Source organism: Gopherus evgoodei, chromosome 9, assembly GCF_007399415.2.
Source record: "Gopherus evgoodei ecotype Sinaloan lineage chromosome 9, rGopEvg1_v1.p, whole genome shotgun sequence".
NCBI lineage: Eukaryota > Metazoa > Chordata > Testudines > Testudinidae > Gopherus > Gopherus evgoodei.
In genome coordinates, this window is record NC_044330.1 from 57,653,202 (window position 1) to 57,672,614 (window position 19,413).

Genomic DNA, 19,413 nt, shown 5'->3' on the forward strand with positions numbered 1-19,413 from the left:
GAAGAATCCCATGCACTGCTACAGACTAGGGCCCGAATGGCTAGGCAGCAGTTCTGCAGAAAAGGACCTAGGGGTTACAGTGGACAAGAAGCTCGGTATGAGTCGACAGTGTGCCCTGGTTGCCAAGAAGGCTAATGGCATTTTGGGCGGTATAAGTAGGGGCATTGCCAGCAGATTGAGGGATGTGATCATTCCCCTCTATTCAACATTGGTGAGGCCTCAGCTGAAGTAGTGTGTCCAGTTTTGGGCCCCAGAGGACTAGATGACCTCCTGAGGTCTGTTCCAACCCTAATCTTCTATGAATCTATGATTCTATGGTTGGGAAGGAATTTCTCCCCAGGTCAGATTGGCAGAGACCCTGGGGTTTTTTCACCTTCCTCTGCAGCATGGGGCACTGGTCACTTGCAGGTTTAAACTAGTGCAGGAGTTCAGAGATGATCATGATGGTGCCTTCTGGCCTCAAAGTCTATGAGATTCACCCCTGTGTAGCAGCCTGCCACAAGGAGGCATGGGTAGGGAGTGGACAGGCCATAGGGACAGGCCTTGAAGACTGGGATCAAGTCCCAGCTCTGCTGCCGATTTGGGGGAGGGCTTGGAAAACAAGTGGAAACTTTTAGATGCCCCTTCAAGACCTTGAATGGAAAACATTGAAATTTTGGGAAGAATTGTGAAGAAACTTACATGAAATATTTTCTCTCAGAATTAACAGGGAAAGAGGAAGGAGGAAAAGGAAAAACTTGAGCTATGCTAGCATATCCAAGGCTACATTAGTAACTGTTTACATGATATTATGTGGTTCACAGAATGGCTAGTTTTGTCTATATTTATGAAATTTACTGTGTGTATGTGATGTTGCAGCCCATAATCCTTTATAGGAATATGCTTCTGAATATATATATATGACATAACTGGAATATGTTTTATGCTATACCTGCCATGTAACATATCTCCGTAAAGGTTATGCTCTACTGAATACATTCCTCCTATTTGTATGCATGTATTGTATTTGTATTTGAAGTTATGAATATTGACTATGTACTTGTTTAATTTTAAATAGCCTCAGCGAAGCAGTTGGTCAGCTTCCTGAGAAAAGACTGTTCTCAGTAAGTGCTCAATGAAGAACCACCTAAGCCAACAATGAATTTAGAGACACCAATCCACATCTGAGCTTTCCCAGGAATGTGGCTTGGCTGGTAAGGAACTCAGTCATGCATGGACATGTGACTTGCCCATGTGACTCCAAAATTCCATTTTATAGCTGGATTCTACACAGGGGGAGGGAGGGGTGTCCACCCACAAGAGATAGTCTATTTAACCCCCTGGGAGACCCTCCATTTTGTCTTCAGCTGGCTCAAGAGATAGCCTCTCCAACCCCAAGGATACTGGAAAGAAACTGGAACAAAGGACAGTAACTACAGGGGGTGTGAGTGAGTGCTGGATCCAGACTAGTCTGTAAAAGGAAGCTTACTGGAACACCTTTGAGGGTGAGGTTTTATCTGTTTCTTACTGTATTAGGCATAGACTTGTGTGTTCTATTTTATTTTGTTTGGTAATTCACTTTGTTTTGTCTGTTACTAGTTGGAACCATTTAAATCCTACTTTTTGTATTTAATCACTTTTTACTTATTAATTAACCCAGAGTATGTATTAATACCTGGGGGGGAAGGGGCAAACAGCTGTGCATATCTCTCTATCAGTGTTATAGAGGATGAACAATTTATGAGTTTACCCCGTATAAGCTTTAAACAGAATAAAATGGATTTATTTGGGGTTTTGACCCCATTGGGAGTTGGGCATCTGAGCGTTAAAGACAGGAACACTTCTGTTAGCTGCTTTCAATTCAGCCTACAGCTGTTAGGGGACCTGGTTCATACCTGGGTCTGGGTTTGCAGCAGGCTAGTGGGTCTGGTGCAAACCAGGCAGGGCACTGAAGTCACAAGCTGCCAGGGCAGGAGAGCAGGAACAGAAGTAGTCATGGTACATCAGTTGGCAACCCTAAGGGGGTTTCTGTCATCCAGCCCATCAAAGTGTACAGGTCTGTTGCATCTTAGGCAGGGGTTCCATTCCGTGATTATCGTGTAAAGCGAAAACCGTGTACAGTCAAAACCCCAAGCCCTTTAAATCCCGCCAGCAGCTCTGGCAGCGGGACCGGGGGGCCCTTTAAATGCCCCCTCCGGTCCTGTCACAGGAGCTGTGGGCGGGATTTAAAGGGCTCCACCAGGCTTCCTGCCGTGGTGGAAAGCCCGGAGGAGCCCTTTAAATCCCGCCCGCAGCTTTGGCAGCCGGGCTGGGGCTGGCATTTAAAGGGCCCGAAACTCCACGGTGGCTGGATCCTCGGGCCCTTTAGTTCGCCCCAGGGGCTACCAGCCACCTCTGCAGCTGGGATCCCCCTGGGTGATTTAAAGGCCCTGGGACTCCCAGCCACAGCTGGTGCCCCAGGACCTTTAAATCTTGAGGCCACGCCTCTTTTACTTGAGGCCCCGCCCCCTCCCGGACTCCAGGCCTTTCAGCGTAAAACTGAAATCGTGCATGTTAAATGCGCGTAAGTTGCGAGATACCTGTGTGTATATATATATATATATATATATGACGACACTTCACTACTAAAGAGTCTAATGGTGGTGTTACCATAAAGTTTGGGTATATACCTGAATGTATTGGTGGTCCTTATTATTATGCTCTGTTAATTACATCTTAGAGACATTCATTTCCTGAGCTTTTTCTCTAGAAACATCAGTTTCTTCTGTAGCTGTGTGAGTATGGCAAATCAGGTCTATTTACATACCTTCCCTTTTGTTTACAACTGTCTTTCACATTTTACTTTTTTTTTTTCCTATATGTCATCCACTAGGGAACATAAGAATGGCCATACTGGGTCAGACCAAAGGTCCATCTAGCCCAGTAGTCTGACAGTGGCCAATGCCAGGTGCCCCAGAGGGAACGAACAGAACAGGGAATCATCAAGTGATCCATTCCCTGTTGTCCATTCCCAGCTTTTGGTATACAGAGGCTAGGGACAACATCTGTGTCCATCCTGGCTCATAGCCATTGATGGACCTATCCTCCATGAACTTATCTAGTTCTTTTTTGAACCCTGTTCTAGTCTTGGCCTTCACAACATCCTCTGGTAAGAAGTTCCACAGGTTGATTGTACATTGTGTGAAAAAATACTTCCTTTGTTTGTTTTAAACCTGCTGTCTGTTAATTTCATTTAGTGACCCATAGTTCTTGTGTTATGAGAAGGAGTAAATAACACTTCCTTATTTATTTTCTCCACACCAGTCATGATTTTATAGACCTCTATCATATCCCCCCTTAGTCGTCTCTTTTCCAAGGTGAGACGTCCCAATCTTATTAATCTCTCCTCATACGGAACCTGTTCCATACTCCTAATCATTTTCCAATTCCAATATATCTTTTTTTGAGATGGGACGCACGCAGTATTCAAGGTGTGAGCGTACCATGGATTTATATAGAGGCAATATGATCTTTTCTGTCTTATTATCAATCTCTTTCCTAATGATTCCCAACATTCTGTTTGCTTTTTTTTGACTGCTGCTGCACATTGCGTGGATGTTTTCAGAGAACTATCCACAGTGACGCCAAGATCTCTTTTCTGAGTGGTAACACCCACTCAAGAAAGAGATTTTGGAAAAAATACATCTAAGCACCTTAGGGTGCATCTGCAGCTCCCTCCCTCGCACTAGGTAAATTTATTATTATTCATATCAAAGCTAAAGAATGTATACTTCTCCAACCAGCACTTGTTTATAGGCTAACTAAAGTATACATAATACATTTCTCATTCTGCAAGAAGTAACGGAAGTTTAGTTTTGAGAAGCACATAATGGCTGTCGATATTTCATTATTCCTTGATCTCTAGCTGGGGCAAGTCACTTTCCCTCCCACTCTTTGTCTGAATTGTTAATTTCACTAATATGCAGCTCTGCAAGGCAGGAACTCTCTCTTACGGTATATCCAGACTACCTGCCAGATTGGCGGGTAGCGATCGATCTATCGGGGATCGATATATCGCGTCTCATCTAGATGTGATATATCGATCTCCAGACATGCTCCCATCAACTCTGGAACTCCACCAAGGTGAGCAGCAGAAGCAGAGTCGATGGGGGAGTCGCGGCCGTTGATCCCGTGCCATGAGGATGGGAGGTAAGTCGAAATAAGATACGTTGACTTCAGCTACACTACTCCCATAGCTGAAATTGCGTATCTTACATTGACACCCCCCACACAGCATAGACCAGGCTCTTGTCTGGCTAATTCTAACGTCAAAAACAACAGGCCATTTAGGGATCTGTATTCCCATAATACAAATACAACAATATGCCTTGGCCTGGGCATTCTCCTAGGGAGGGTAGATAGATAGATAGGAGCAGGGGCTCTATAGGAATCCTGCCAACAGAAGCTGGATCACTGCATCTCCAGGCTGCCCATTCCCACCGAAAAGGCTCCATCAGTCAACTGCAGAGCTGGAGTTGTGGGTGTTGGCCGCTGCTGCACCCATGGCATGGCAGATTTTGTCAGAAGCCAGGGATGGATCTGTGGGAGTTGGGCCCATTAGAGGATAGTCCCCAACAACTGATGGCAGATTTGTAAAAGCTGTTAGATTGACTAGCGACGGCACAGCAAGCATTCTCTTACAAGGAGGACAAAAGTCCCAGGCTAATAGGAAGCAAAGACCTTGCAGCACTCAACTACAGTAAATAAAGATGAACTGAAGGGTCAAACTTTGAGTCCACTCCAAATAAAGTAAGTGCACACTCTTCCCTGTAGGCACTGCATGCTTATATCATTTGGCTGGTATCTGTGGCAATATTTAACCAGCTTAAGCACAGTGGTCAGCATTCCCCTTCTCAGAGCTCTCAAAGCCATCCATCTAATCTAGGGTGGCTTACCTGACCCCCAGCTATGCTTTTACATTAGCCCTGCACAGACACACACAAGTGAAGTTTAAGGTTTTGAAGCCAAGGGCTTAACTCTTATCTGAAGCTAGCAAGAAAATGTTTGTCTGTGAGAGGCTGATCCTGGTGTTGCAGTGGGGGGAGGAAATCAACATAGAAAATCAGTGGGGCCAGAATTCATAGCAAACACCAGCTTGTTGATGATTCAAGGGCCCCCTCACTTCCAGGGAGCCAGGGCACTATTTGTTCAGTGCGGGGCTTTCTGCATTATTCTAGCGATGGATTTCAGCTTTCTGCTGCCTTTGGTCGAGGTGGTCTTGCCCATGTGCCATTTTTGCATGGGAGTAGTTTGGTGGTCCATCGCAGGTACCAATGAGCAGCATGGCATGGGTTTTGGACATGGTCACTCTGGTTAAAGACTGGGGAGAGGTCCTAGCAGCTGTGCTTCTTACAGCTCCCCAGGTAGGAGGCTGCCTGACTGCCCTTTTAACCCTGGAGAATGATCGTCTCACACTCCACCCTGTTGTGAAACCATCTGTCCTTGGCAGGTGCTATGCATGATGGCAGACTCCTCAGTGCAGCAACCTTCTAAAAGCCTCTCAGGGAGCAAGATCACTTACTCTATGGCTTCTTCAGTGCGTGACTGTTGCTTTGTTTTCTGGAAGAAGGAAAGAGAGAGGTCTCGGTATACAAGGCAGCTGACCTTTTTCTTTTTGTTCACACTAACAGGTACGTTTCCATGGAAGTGAGGTGCAGTTCAGTCCCTGTATTAATGGGACTCCCAGAGTTCATGACTTTGAAAGTTATCCCATAAACCCAACTCATCATTTCTAAAGGACTAATGTTGCTCACAATGGCAGACACCCACAAACATCATCTCCAAGGTGACTAACATCCAGATAGCCTAGGACTCAGCTTTGTATTTTCATGCTCTGAGGAGGAGCAACAGAACACACATACTGATCCTAACCAGCCCCTCATGCAAACAATTTCAGCGTACCAGCCCTTGCTACAGCTTCAGGCATCTAGGCCTCAGTTTTCAGCTGTGACTGATTTGGAGGGCCCAGGCTTTGCTGCTTTAAAGGAGTTGGTTTCTAGAAGATAGGCATTCAGCATTTTCTGAAAATCAGCCCCATGTAATGGTGTCTCACACTGGGCACCAATAATGACTAGTCTCTATTGAAAATTTGAGCCCTGGTTTCCCATGTGTCTATACGTTGCAGTGTTGCAAAGCCATTGCAGTAGCTATCAACCAACCCTACCTGCTGCCTGTCTTCTTTGAAACAGTGCTCTCACAGCTCTCCTTGTAGCAGATGTCCTGGTGGACTTTGTAGACCCTCTTGTATCTGTTAGCACAAAGAGGACACAGCAGAACAATTTGCTGTAGACAGACAGTGAAAAGGGTAGAGACCTGCCTGGCCGCAAGCACTGGATCCCTGTGTCTGCTTGTGGAGTAGGGTTTGGTCAATCCTGATCAAAAGACTGGTGTCATGTCCAATCTTGATCAAGCTCACCACCAGCCCAGTGAGGAGAGAGCACTGGCCACTCAACCACCAGCTGCAGAGTCTATTGGCCAGGTTCAGAATGGACTTCTAATCCTTAGTGGAATCCCAGCTACTCTTAGAGTCGGGGAGGGAGCCAGTTTTCTGGCTGGTACTTAGAGCAGCACAGTTTGGGGAGTGAGACGAGACCCTTCCAGAAATGGTGCATGGGTCTGGTGCATAGCTAAGAGGTGGCTGGTACGGAGGGTAATATGGTTCACAAATGGAGCCTGGAGTCTAGGTTCTGATGGGTAAGAGCCCAGTAAGTATGTGCTGTGACTGGCTGCCACTGAAGACCCACCGGTTATCACCCTGCTTTAAAATATGACTGCACTGTCAGCTACTTTATTTCTCTATTCTGTGAAGAGGAAAGGGATTAAGAAGGCTTTACATAGATGGAAATGCTTAAAAAAATTAAGCACCACAGCTCCGTTCAACTCAAACACAGCTTTGCTATTGCACGCTTAATGGCCAGCCTCTCCCATAGCACTTAGATAGCTCAGGGGAGCCAAACAGACAGACAATGGACCAAGGGTGTCAAATTACAGCCTAGAAACATTTGAGTAACTGGGCTGGTCCACACTACGGGGGGAAATCGATCTTAGATACGCAACTTCAGCTACGTGAATAAGGTAGCTGAAGTCGAATATCTAAGATTGGATTACTCACCCGTCCTCACTGCACGGGATTGATGTTCGCGGCTCTCCCTGTCGATTCCGCAACTCCGTTGGGGTTGATGGAGTTCCGGAATTGATATAAGCATGCTCGGGGATCGATATATCGCGTCTAGATGAGACACGATATATCGATCCCCGAGCAATCGATTTTAACCCGCCGATACGGCGGGTAGTCTGGACATAGCCACTGACCCAGTGATAGCAACTAGAGCATCGGCACTGCCCCCTAGTGAAACAGCAGTGCCAGCTGCATTCTGGAGGGGGAGAGCATGTTGAGACGGGTTCGGCAGACAGGAAATACTCACTGTCAGACTGGTTGCGGTCCTAATTGCCAGCGAGAGAGAGAAATTTCTGCTTGTAAGGGAGATAGGGGAACTGGAGAAGATGACCCAGTCAGCCACCCTCCAACCAGCTCACTCTCCCTCCTCCCTGCCCAACTCCCAGGGGAAGAGGCACTGGTTGACTTTGCATAAGCACAACACGGGCAAACACCCCAATGTCTGGTAAAGGTAAGGGGTGGGTACAGTGTTATGTTTTCTAGATGCTCCAGAAGCGTCAACATTTCTAATGTTATGCACTAGCCTACCACCTGCCTTCACCACACTGATAAAAACCCAACCTACTGCAGCACAGCCTAGAGCCGTCCCTCGAGTGCAGAACCACACCTACGCCAAATATCAGTGAAGGTGCTAGGACAGATTGTGGAATGTTTTTTGGCTGCTACAGCTGCCCCCATACTGCAGCTCCCCCTATTCCCCATAAGACATGGCCAGACAAGATAACAAAAATGAGACAGGGACAAAATACATCCGGAAGCAGCTGATCCTCATGCCTCCGCCTTGGGGTTCCAAACCCAGCTGAATTGTACCCTCAGCCACCACCCATGAGCTCTCCATGGGGCCCAGTGTAAACAGGAAGGGGGAAGGGCAAGAGGCGAGCTATACTCACAGGTAATGGCAGATGCCACCTTCCCAGACAGGAAACGACTTGGTTTCTGAGTACAGCCGAGTGCAGGAGTGGGGCAGCTTCTTGCAGGCTAAGCAGAGAGAAGGAGCAAAGGGGTTAATCTGAAGCCCTATTAGCAACAGGACACCGCAATTATGGAGGAAAATCTGTCATTAAATGAATGACACTAACTGCTCAAATCCACTTCCCTAGCAGCATGCATTTACCCCAAGCGAGGCATGGTCCCTGCCACCAGGATCTCTTAAGCCAGCCAGCCAACCCCCAGCTTGGGTGGGTGGCAGTTGGGGGCTGGGTTTTAAAGCAGGGCTATAACTGGGGAAGCGAGATGGAGACTTAGCAGCTGAGGACAGGAAAACTGTTTCTGCTTGACACCAAACAGAGGGTGAGAGTCATAGTGGCAGCAATGCATGAGGGGAAATCAGAAATCAGGCAGCTGCGTTTATTCCCCTGCTGAATTTCCTTTGTGCATCTGTGAAATATTTGCCCTCATAAATGCAGTACTCTGGGCCATCTCGGTGCCTGCCTGACATCTGAGGTTGTGCAGTAGGGCTTAGCAGTGCCAGGCTCCTGCCTTGGATGGCAGTGCATGCCCTGTGACATTTCCTAGGGCCGTCAGCCCATGGGGCTTGCTGCCCAGCAGGCTTTGTTATGTGAGGCTGGCTGAGTATTCTTTAGCCAGGGGGCCATATAATGTGTGTGTTAACAGCACAGTGGCTGATGGTGACCAAAGCACTGCTGCCCTTCCCAAGGAGCCATGGCAGCGCCTGTAAGGCACCAGCTCCATGTTCACGGCTACCGCTGCAGAGGTTTGTGGTACCCGGAGGACTGGGGTGTGTGTGGATAGAACTGGAATCCAAGTAAGACCTCTGGCCCAAGGGCAGGGAAGAGGAGCTAGTGGCTAGAGCACAGGATTAAGGGGTCCACCCGCATTCAAGTCCCATCCCAGCTCATTCACAGATGCTGTGTGTGACACTGAGCAAGTCACTTCAGCTTCAGCCTGCCTCAGGGTCCCATCTGCAGTGGGGCCACCAGCTCAGCCCCACCTCCCAGGGGTGTTGGGAGAGTATGGCCGTTACCACATGGGAGGCGCCTGGATGTTTCCTGAACGGGGACCACGTCAGTATTTTGACAGAAGGTTTCCAAAAGCAGTGCGTGACTTGGGGCACACAAGGAGGCCTGGCACACAGGGAGGCCTGAAAATCAGGCTGTCTGAGGTGCCTCCGGTTCCATCCCCAAAGTCACTGCTCACTCTTGAAAAATCTTAGCCCCAGCTCTTATGGGCACCATCTCCAGGAGCTCTAGCCTCTTGGGCAGTGCATCCTAGCGTGGGGGCTGAACTGATCCCTCCAGCAGCACACAGGGCTCACTATTGGACCAGGCCCCATTGTGTGCAGAGAAAGCAGCTCCTTTCCCCGCCCTTAGTCTTGGCCCAGGTTTCTTGCCCCTCTGCTGAAACACTGCTCTCACCTCCCACCCTGCTCTCTCTTAGGAGAGCTAGGGCAGGAGGCAGCAGCTGCTGCAAAGCCCAGACACTAGTGCTCCAGGGGCAGCCTGGGAGTGACTGGCTGCGCCAGACAGCAGGGATGGGGCAGACAAGCAAGCTTCTCGCTGGGAGGGAGGGGCAAGCTAGGTCTCAGATCTGCCCTCCCACAAATGAGTGCTAACAGGGAGCAGCCTCTTCTCCCCTCAGGCAGCAGCAGCCTCACAACCCTGGCCCCCAGCTGCTTGGGAGGAGAGGTGAGGGGGCTGGGGGCTGCTCGGTATGATGGAGTCTGAGGGCTGGAATTCTGTCTTCCTCTGGCCCTGCCGGCACCAAGGCAGCCTGTCCTCAATCACATAGGCATGGGATACACTACGCCAGGGCCGCTGTTGGGCATTACTGACCCCGCACGCCATGGTCTACCTTGGCACTGCTGCTCCTGGCGTCCCCGTCCCCCCCCAGCCTGCAGGACAGGGGCTCCCTGCTGGCCCGAGCCCTGCTCCCTGGTGTAACTGACTGCTGCAGCCCTAGCATTGGCTCTTCCCGCCTCTGACTCTCTGGTCTCACGGCTGGCGGGCAGCAGGGCTAGGGATGGGGGGGGGGAGGGAAGGGAGCAGCTGTAGCCTCACCTAGTTCACAGCGTCTGCCCTTGAAGCCGGGCATGCAGTCACAGAGGTAGACCTCAACACCTGGGATGCAGGTCCCCCCATTTTTGCAGGGGTTTGTAGAGCAGTTCTGGGTATCGTCTGCAAATACAAACACTAGCATCAGGCAGCTCCAGCCTTTGGCAGAGGATGCAAATCCAGGGGTCAAAGTGTATGGCCTGGACAGAGTGCCATAGCATGCCCAGCCAGAGAGTTGGGGGTGGGGTGCGGGAGGGGGGAGTTTATAAAGTACTGTGCTGCACCCTCTCATGCAGGGGTTCAGAGGTCAGAGCAGGAGTCTTCAGAGAGAGCCCCATGGTGGTATGGAGGCTCTGAGTGTTGTGGGTGCTCAGCATCTCTGGATCAGGCCCCGACTTAAGGGTGTCCCCTGAGTAGGCGCTTTCACAGTGAGCTGCCCGCACCCAAGGACTAGTCTGTAGCCTCCTGTGTGGAAGTTCTGAAATGGCCAGCCAGGCAATGGGTTGTCTCAGTGTCGTAACAAGGGTGAGGGAAGCGAGGCACTTGCCTCGGGTGCGCAAAGCGGAGTGGCGCAGCCCTACTGCGATCAGCGGCACTTCGGTGGCAGCTCTACCGCCGCCGCTTCTTTGGTGGCAATTCGGCAGCGGGTCCCTGAGTCCCTGTTGGAGGGAAGTACCTGCCCCTGAATTGCCGCTGCCACTTCATTCATTCTTTGGCAACAATTCGGCGGCGGGTCCTTCTCTTCAAGAGGGACTCAGGGACTTGCCGCTGAAGAATGAGTGAAGCGGCGGTGGCAGGTCCTTCCCTCTGACAGAGACTCAGGGACCTGCTGCCAAATTGCCGCCAAAGAGCCTGGAGCCGGCCTTTGCCTCGGGCACAAAAATTAATTGTTACAGCTCTGGGTTGTCTCCCACTGGTTTTGTCCTGCACCTGGCAGTTGTAGCCCTCATGTTCAGGAATCATAGAATATCAGGGTTGGAAGGGACCTCAGCAGAACAGCCAACCCCCTGCTCAAAGCAGGACCAATCCCCAATTAAATCCACAAGTCCCTAAATGGCCCCCTCAAGGAGGGAACTCACAACTCTGGAGTTTAACAGGCCAATGCTCAAATCACTGAGCTATCCCTCCCCCCACAATGCAGCTGGCCAGAGACAGTGATTTATGCACACGTGGGGAGATGCGGCCATGCTGTAAATGGCTGATCCCCATGGAGCCAGTGCTGTTACTCAGCATTTGGCAGGGCCGCCCGGGGGGGTGGGCGGGTGGGGGGGGAAGTGGGGCAATTTGCCCCAGGCCCCCATGAGAATATAGTATTCTATAATATTGCAACTTTTTTTTATGGAACAAGCCCCCGAAATTGCTTTACGCCAGGCCCCCTGAATCCTCTGGGCGGCCCTGGCGTTTTGGTCTGACCCATAATAACCATTCAGATCACTTGCAATGTGGGGCTGTGGATTCAGGATTGGATTTCAAATCTTCCCAAAGTTTGGGGCTGTCTAGCGCAGGGGCTAGTTTGTGACCAGCTTTAATAGTTGTGTCCCATCTGTGAACATAAAAACCCCTCTCGCCAGACTTACGCTCTCTCTTCTGGTTCTCAGACTCCGGCAGCTGCAGTGCCAGGCCAACCCGATTGGTCGATTCCTCCATGTTTTCCAGCTTCACCGGCGCCTCAGGTTCTAGGAGAACAACCAATAATATTTATCCCTTTTATATTAGAACCTAGGCAGTGCCAGATGAGATCAGCCCCAAGGGCCATCCAGCCCAGTCACCAGCACCAGCTGCTTCAGCGGCAGGTGGAAGGTCCCCAAAGGAGGCAGCAGTAATCTGCCCAGAAAGACGCTTTCTTCCTAAACTCCAACAAGCAGAGGCTGTGTTAAGGCCTGAAGCATTCAGATTTATTCCTTCCAAAATGCGTAGTTTTTGTTTTTTGAATCCTGGCTCCTGTCATTCAGGCCATTTTTATCCATACAAATGTCCAGTCTGTTTGGGAACTCTGCTAAACTCAGCTCCTCTCCAAAGCCCCTCTCCCACAGTGATCACTCAGCACTTCCCCAGGGTGAGGGAGTACAACTAGCCCCATTGTGCAGAAAAGGAAGGGCCTTAGCCACAGTCACCAAGGGAGTCAGGTATCAGAACTGGGACTAGAACTCAGGTGACTCAGTGCCCTGCTCTCCCCTCAGGAGGCACAGCCAGGTGCCATTTCAGAGGGGTCCTCCGAATAGGATTTACATTTTTCTAGACAGGTTAACTCCTTCCCCCTTCACTATGTGGGGCCACAGGATCTGAATCCCTGCATGTAAACCCCAGCACAGCTACCGCTAGCAAAACCTCCTGGTGACGTGCATGGTCCAGGGGGTCAAGAGATGGCTGCAGGGCTGTATTCAACACAGCTGCTCGTTTGAGCACCCTGCCCATTTCCTCTCTCATTCTCCAGTCTCCATCCCTTAGCCCAGGCTGGGCTGGAGGCGGGGCTGGTCATGGTACCTGCATCCCGGGCCTTGGTTACCGTGTCTGAGCATGGCTGGGAGTTACATGGGGCAGCTGCCTACAGAAGGGTTCTCTTCAGAGGCAACTGGAGCTGGCCACCGTCCAAGACAGGATACAGGGAGAGCTGCACCTCGGGCAGCACCAGTCTGGCCAATCTGACAGTGCTGTTAGCAGCAGGTGTGGACCAGGCCCTGCAGTGCTCAGCTGGGATTGACCCCATGCCCCAGCAAGTCACAGACTGGCGGGGAAGCAGCATGGCTCTGGGGCTCTTCCATGGCATTCAGGGTCAGTCTGTGCTGCTTCATTGCCAGGGCACTGCGGCCTCACACATGCAGTGCTGGGACCCCTGGCCATTCCAACCCAGGGATCTTCTTTCTAGAGAGCTGAGCCATTGCCCCTGCCAGCATTTCCCCTGGCTTTGTTCTGCCCGCAGAGTCACGTCCACATCTGTGCTGGGCTGTGGGATTGGCCCCTTCTCCAAAGCCGGCTGGGGGCTGTGTGCAGAGAGAGCGAGACAGAGACTTTTCACACCCCTGAGGGGCAGGTGCTGCACACCTCAAACCATCTCAGTTACACCTCCTGCAGTCCAGCAGGCAATCATGCCAGTGTTGCTCTCACACTCTATGTGGGACAGAGACGTGGGTGATAGACAATGGGGCTGGGAAGGATGGAGAGTACTTACGTGTTCTCACAGTGACAGATTTGCTCTGCAAGCTGCTGAACTTGGCACTGATCCTCCGTCTGCCATCCACCAGCTCAGTAAACCTGGAAAGGGAAAGAATTACTAGCCCTCATACCCTGGCCCAGAGGGTGCTCCCCCACACATAAATCAGTGGGCTACAGCACACAGTTATATGGCTTGCTGACAAGAATTGCTCGTTCAGCTGGTGGGCCCTAGCAGTGGCATTCTGAGTGCAGAGAGCAGCTTGTGGAAAGGAATTGTGATGGACCACACTGAGCGTAGCATCAGCCAGAGGATGAATACGCTGGTCATTTAAACTGCGCCAATGGTGTTGCAAAATCTTGTTTAAATTTGTTTTGTTTCCAGTGCTTTCCTGGAGCCTGCAAAGAGAAGGCTGTTTGCAAAGTCCTGTACTGTTCCTCTTGGTGACATGCAGGCACAGAGGGGCTCCGATATCAAGTGGGGCTTCAAGGCACTACTGGGACACCACCAATCAGCATCAATGCAGGAAGCCTGTGGCGCACACTCCTGAAGTGCTGCATTAACACCACAGCAAGTGGGAACTGAGATGCAGAGAAATAACTAGGGGCACATTCTACTCAGTGACGTGGGTACAACTGCCATGGGGAGCCAATCCTATGGTGGCTATGCTGGCTTTGTAGCCACATAGCCCACTGCGGAATCTGGCGCTTCATGTAGGTTTTGGAGTCTCACTGCCCTTGACAGTTTCCTGTCTGAGGAGTTGCAGTGATTAGCAGGAGGAGTGCGTGTGGCCACGATATAGATGCGTTGAGCAGCAGAGGGCACCTCTACTACATTCTCCTGTGTCCCACCATGCATTTCCAGGGCATTCAGCCAGTCTACATCCCAGTGTCCGCTTTCTCCTCTGGGTTTATTGTGTCCCATCTCCTCCAGCTGCTCACCCCACTTAAAAAATCTGAAGAGTTTCTATTTAAAATGCAGATCTCTCCCTTGAGCAGGATGAGCCGGCCTGGTTTGTGTGGTGCAGCAGGCTGGTTCCAAGGTGGGAACAGCAGTAAGGAGATGGCTGAAGATCTGAAACATGAGCCAGGCAGCCAGCGTCCACAGGGGTGGGAGTGGGGGTGGGGATGGGGGGGAGGTAGGGTGACCAGATGTCCCGATTTTATAGAGACGGTCACGATTTTTGGGTCTTTTTCTTATATAGGCTCTTATTACCCCCCACCCCATCCCGATTTTTCACACTTGCTGTCTGGTCATCCTAGGGGGAGGAGAGATTCCATGCTCACACAGCAGAGCAACTGACGAGCACTGGGCTGCATAGGTTGTAGCAACCTCATGGAGAGGTTACATTTGAATAGAGCACTTGGAGTGGGCTGTTTAAAGCTACTCTAAAACCAGTCATGGAAGTGGGGCTGGATGGTCAGTCCCCTAAAAGAAATCAGGCAGCCAGAGCCACCTACCAACTATGAACATCCCACCCACCCTTTGTACACATGGGAGAGGCAGGTGCACTCCAGCTCCCAAGGGTCAAAGCCAGGGCAGCAGGGGATTTGCTGGGAACATCCCCCATGCACTAACCAGACTGTTCTAGGGCGGGGTCCCTCCCAAGTGCAGGCTGCCAATCATGCAATTATATGGTGGATTTGTGATGTGGCCAAATATACACTGAGAACTAGAGCAAGGCCAGGAAATGTGGCTTACATGTGACCTGATCTGTACTGGAATGCAAAGATTCAGCAGAAGTGGCCCATTTCCGCTCTCATCCAGCTCCCAACACCACATGTTATTTGTGAGCGCTCAGACTTCAAGCAGGGCTGGTGTAATTGCCACTGAGCTGGTCCCTACCTGGGAGCCTGCGAGGGTTCCTCCGGGATATTGTGATCAGCAAGCAGGCGCAGTTCCGGCAGTAATGCTGGGGGGAGCCTGTTCCTGAGCACCCGTGGCTGTCCTGCTTGGCCCCATCGCCTCTCCGGGGTTCCATCTCTCTGCACTGCAGGCCACAAAGGATTAGGCTTAGCCAGGACGAAGCAGTGACTCAGTGGAGTAAATGGAGTGTAATTCTACCATCACATTCACAGCCCCTGAGAGAGCCCACTCCCAGCTGGCCGGGGATTCTCCCGCTGAGCACTGATGGCATCTGTAAGAATCAGTGTGTGTACAGCCAGCATGCCCCCGGAAAACGCCCGGACCCCCACGCTCTGCCTCCACCCCATGCCAGACAGCTCCCCTGTGTCACTGCGTGCCCGGATACAGAAGGGGTCACACCCACACCCAGTGTAGCAAAGAACCATGCAGGGTCCCTGCTGGCTTTCGAGTGGAGAACACTATACAGAAGCAGCATTTCCTCCAGCTCAGTGAAACACCTGCAGGCCATGGCAGCTCCCGATCGTGGGCCATTTGCATCCCCAGGTGGCTACGCTGCTTCTCATGGACGTGCTGATGTTCCCATGCCCTGTTGTCACATCACTAGTTCAATGCCTGTCCCCCCGCTGACCTCCAGCAGAGGCACCTGTTCCCTTGCGTATGCTCTGCCCCCCCAGCATAACATTCCCCTGCCAGGCTCTGGGGAGGCCGTGGCGGGATCATGGACTTACAGGTCAAGATGTAGACATGGGCCGGCTCGCTGTGCCCTTGTCCTTGCTCGGTGTTCTGGATGGCCATCACGGACAAGCGATACCTCTGACCGGGAAGCAGGTCACGCACCGTGTAGGACGACAGCTTCCCATTGGGCACGTAGCGGCTCTTGATGCTCTGGTTGGTGGTGACGTTGATGATATAACCCTCCATGGACCCTGCCAGTGGCTGGTCCCAGGTCATGTGGACAGAGGTGGCGCTGACTCTGGAGGCAGTGAGGTTCTGGGGAGGAAGAGGCCCTGTGCCAACGGGAAGGAAATATCAGTCCAAATGATTTCAATGGAGCGTCCCTTCGCTGATTACATGGCTCAAGCTGCCTGTGATCTCTGCTTCTGGGACAGCTCGGTGCTCTGAGCCTTGCCTGCCTGTGTTTAACTTTGCTTACTCAGGGTCTGTCTTCACTGCAGTTAACCCAGGCATTGCCACTATCTGCTTCCTGCCAACACCCAGAACCCCTCAGCTCACTGGCCTGGTGGGGGGCGGGGCTTAGAGTCCATGTGCTGCTTTCGCATTGGCTAAAGTCCTCTGAACCTTTCTATAATTCCTGCCAGGTGCCCAGTTCTACCCCACTTCACTGGGACAAACTCAGAGAGGGGCTCAGCTCACTGCTGGAATGGCCTAAGCAGTCCTAGCGACGCCCCAGGGGGACACAGCAGCAGCGAGGACCCAGTAATCAGGCTCTGGCTGTGCAGCATGGCTGCTCGCCCCCAGGCTAGGCTAACCTGGATGCTCAGGCCTGGGTTAGCTGTGAGCCCGGGACCAGTGTAATCGTCTAGGGCAGATCCTAGCATGGGGTGATCTGGTGCAGTGAAGTGAGTTGCACTGATGTAAACCCCACTGCACTGCTGCATCCAGGCCACATACAGGTTGTGCCAGGCTAATGACAGCAATGTAGTTCCAATGGGGCAAGTGTCCTGACTGCAGCCAGGGCCCACAGTGGGTGGCAGCTCTAGGGAGCCCCTCCAGCACCCCACTTGCTAGGACAGGGCCCATCTCCAGACCTCTGCAGCACTCCTGGTTTGTTGCTTTAGCCCCTTCTCCGGGGTAACTCTAGTCTAGAGCTGAAAGTGCAGAGCCAGATCCTCAGCCTCGTGCCAGCGGCACCATGGTGCTGCGAAGCCAGGTTAGAGGGCTACCTGGCGAGTGCCCCTGGCAGGGAATTCCTGTGGGGTCAGCTCCTACACCACCACTCCGGGGCCTGGGGCAGAGTGTGGGTGATGCTCAGCCCAGCTGCAGGCTGGCCATAGCTCCAGCATGGCTCTATATTCAGGGATGGGGCAGAATCAGCTCCAAGTGGAGGGAGAGAGAGAGAGAGCTGCAAGCAGCTGCACTCGGCATTCAGTGGGCACAGCAAGGAGCGAACCAAGAGGTTCTCCCCTTCTTTGACTATAACTAAGAAGTGCATATGAAGAGTCTGCCACACAGCTCCTGGTTTAAGACAATCCCCACCACCTGCTTCTGCCCCCCCACACTTAGTGTCAAATCAGAGCCTCTGTGAACAGGGCCTTCTCTGCTGAGGCTGATGGAGTTGGTCCTGCAGGCTCAAGGGGTGAATCGGGCCCCTAGGCAAGACAGTGAGGCTGGAGCGAGCCAAGGGCTGGTTGTCTCAGGGAGTGGCTGCTCCCCCTGATGTTATTCCAGTTGGCAAGCAATGTGCTTATGCCATGATCTGGCCTGGGGAATCAGAGGAGCATCACATGGTTCCACAGCCAGTGGCAGAATGGGGCTGCCCCTGTCTCTGTCTATCACTCTGCACAGGCGTGGCAGGTCAGCCAGTGGAACAGCCCTGCTGATGGTCAAGGAGCAGCCAGGGCCTTGGGAAGCAAAGGGTACTTCTGAGCATGGGTTGGTGGGACAGCCCCCGCCAGCCCGTGGGCAATACACAGCCACAGCATGCTCCTGCCGCTCTCCAGCACCAGACCTAGCACAGAAGTGGGATCCAGGCTGGTTTGTCAGGATGCAGCATGGACCCAATGACATCGGTCTGACCAGTCCCCTCCCCGCAGTGCTGGCAACCATGCTGTGTCCGGGGAGTGGCACACAGCCCAGAGAAGCAGCGGCTGCTGTCGCTGCTCTCCAGGCAGTGGGATGGTGCGAGCGGGTGCTGGCTGGGTCTGAACACCATGCTGGATGTCTTGACGATTGGTGAGAATTTCCCCTTCCCTGGGAGGGAGGCTGGCTTTGGAGCAGGTGCCCACTCTCCAGCTGGAAGAAGAGGCTGCTGTCTGTGGGCTCACTGTCTTAGCCTTATGCTCCCATTTGCTTCCAGCCAAAATGTGATGAGCAAGTTCTAAACAGAGCCACTCCGTGCTGACCCTTAGCCACACAGGCCATCTGGGGCTGGGCTGCTCTACGCTGGCAGGGAACCCCTAAGTGCAGAGGGTTGGAATGAGTCCTTCACATCCCTTAGGACATCACAGGCCATTTAGGCTCCGGCCGTGAGGAAGAGGCAAGGGAATGTCTGGTCGCACTCACGAGTCCACACGTGGAAGGGTGCCATGGCCTGGCTCTCTGAGGGAGGATCTTCCATCTCCAGCCCGCTCAGGGTCGACACGTGGATGAGATACCTCTCCCCTGGCCGGAGGTCTCTGAGGTGGAGGAGGCAGAGGGAAGGAATGTAGGGTTGATTAGCTCTTATGGCAGAGATTTCCAGGCAGAGATTGAATTTTCCCATGTCTGGATGGCACCCAGCACAACGGGCCCCACTCTTGACTGGCCCCCTGACAGAAATACTCACTACACTTCCGTGCCTCCAGTGACTGCAACCCCCAAGCTAAGAAATCAGGAGCACTGATGTGATTTCCAAGGAGCCTAGGGTGGGGCAGAAACCTGACTGTATTGTGTGATAGACTCTTTACTACACAACCTCTCTGTGGCTATCAGTGTCCACACAGTCACTCAGCCCCTGCACCATGGGTGTGTGTGTGTGGGGGAGGGATCGGTTTTAAACTACTGCCATACGTAGTGTTATAGGGAAAGCCAGGTTGCCCACTCTCCCAGTTACCAGCATCAGTGGGCATGTGATCACAGCTTGCACCGTCAGCTGTGGTCCTCCCCACAACCGTTGTAATGGAAGGGGTGAGGAGGGCCCTGGGTGCTGAGCACGTGGGATGTAGGTTTCTGCTGGTGTGTGCTGCTCTCTGCAGACGTGGTGTGGTGTTCACACTGCAGTTGTCTGCACTGTAGTGGGTTTGGGCTGGGTGGACAGAGGGGCCTGTCACGCATCCCCCTAGAATGGAGGAGCAGGAGCAGGGTCCAGAGCTGAGAGCAAAGGAGTGGGAGTGGGAGTTAGAGCAGGAGCCAGGTCAGTTCCCTCTGGCAACTGCCACCAATGGCCAGGACAAGGCAGGGAGCATGTGCTGCAGGAACTGCGATGGCTGGTTTCACCATCACTACCGTGACAACAGACAGAACCGATAAAC

The 19,413-nt window shown here is 52.2% G+C and overlaps 1 protein-coding gene across 4 annotated transcripts in view; it reads right to left on the reverse strand.

The window, feature by feature from the left end:
• The window catches only part of SNED1 (sushi, nidogen and EGF like domains 1), a 121,167-nt gene that overhangs the window by 3,741 nt on the left and 98,013 nt on the right, over window positions 1-19,413 (reverse strand). For all 4 annotated transcript variants that reach the window (XM_030576533.1, XM_030576534.1, XM_030576532.1 and 1 more), the window contains 9 exons: window positions 18,467-18,579; window positions 15,952-16,230; window positions 15,203-15,347; window positions 13,376-13,458; window positions 11,784-11,882; window positions 10,213-10,329; window positions 8,086-8,173; window positions 6,182-6,265; window positions 5,540-5,577 (listed from right to left, as the gene is read on the reverse strand). In XM_030576533.1, the coding sequence (XP_030432393.1) occupies window positions 5,541-5,577; window positions 6,182-6,265; window positions 8,086-8,173; window positions 10,213-10,329; window positions 11,784-11,882; window positions 13,376-13,458; window positions 15,203-15,347; window positions 15,952-16,230; window positions 18,467-18,579 (1,045 nt within the window). In that variant the 3' untranslated portion in view covers window position 5,540. The remainder of the gene's footprint in view (window positions 1-5,539; window positions 5,578-6,181; window positions 6,266-8,085; window positions 8,174-10,212; window positions 10,330-11,783; window positions 11,883-13,375; window positions 13,459-15,202; window positions 15,348-15,951; window positions 16,231-18,466; window positions 18,580-19,413) is intronic.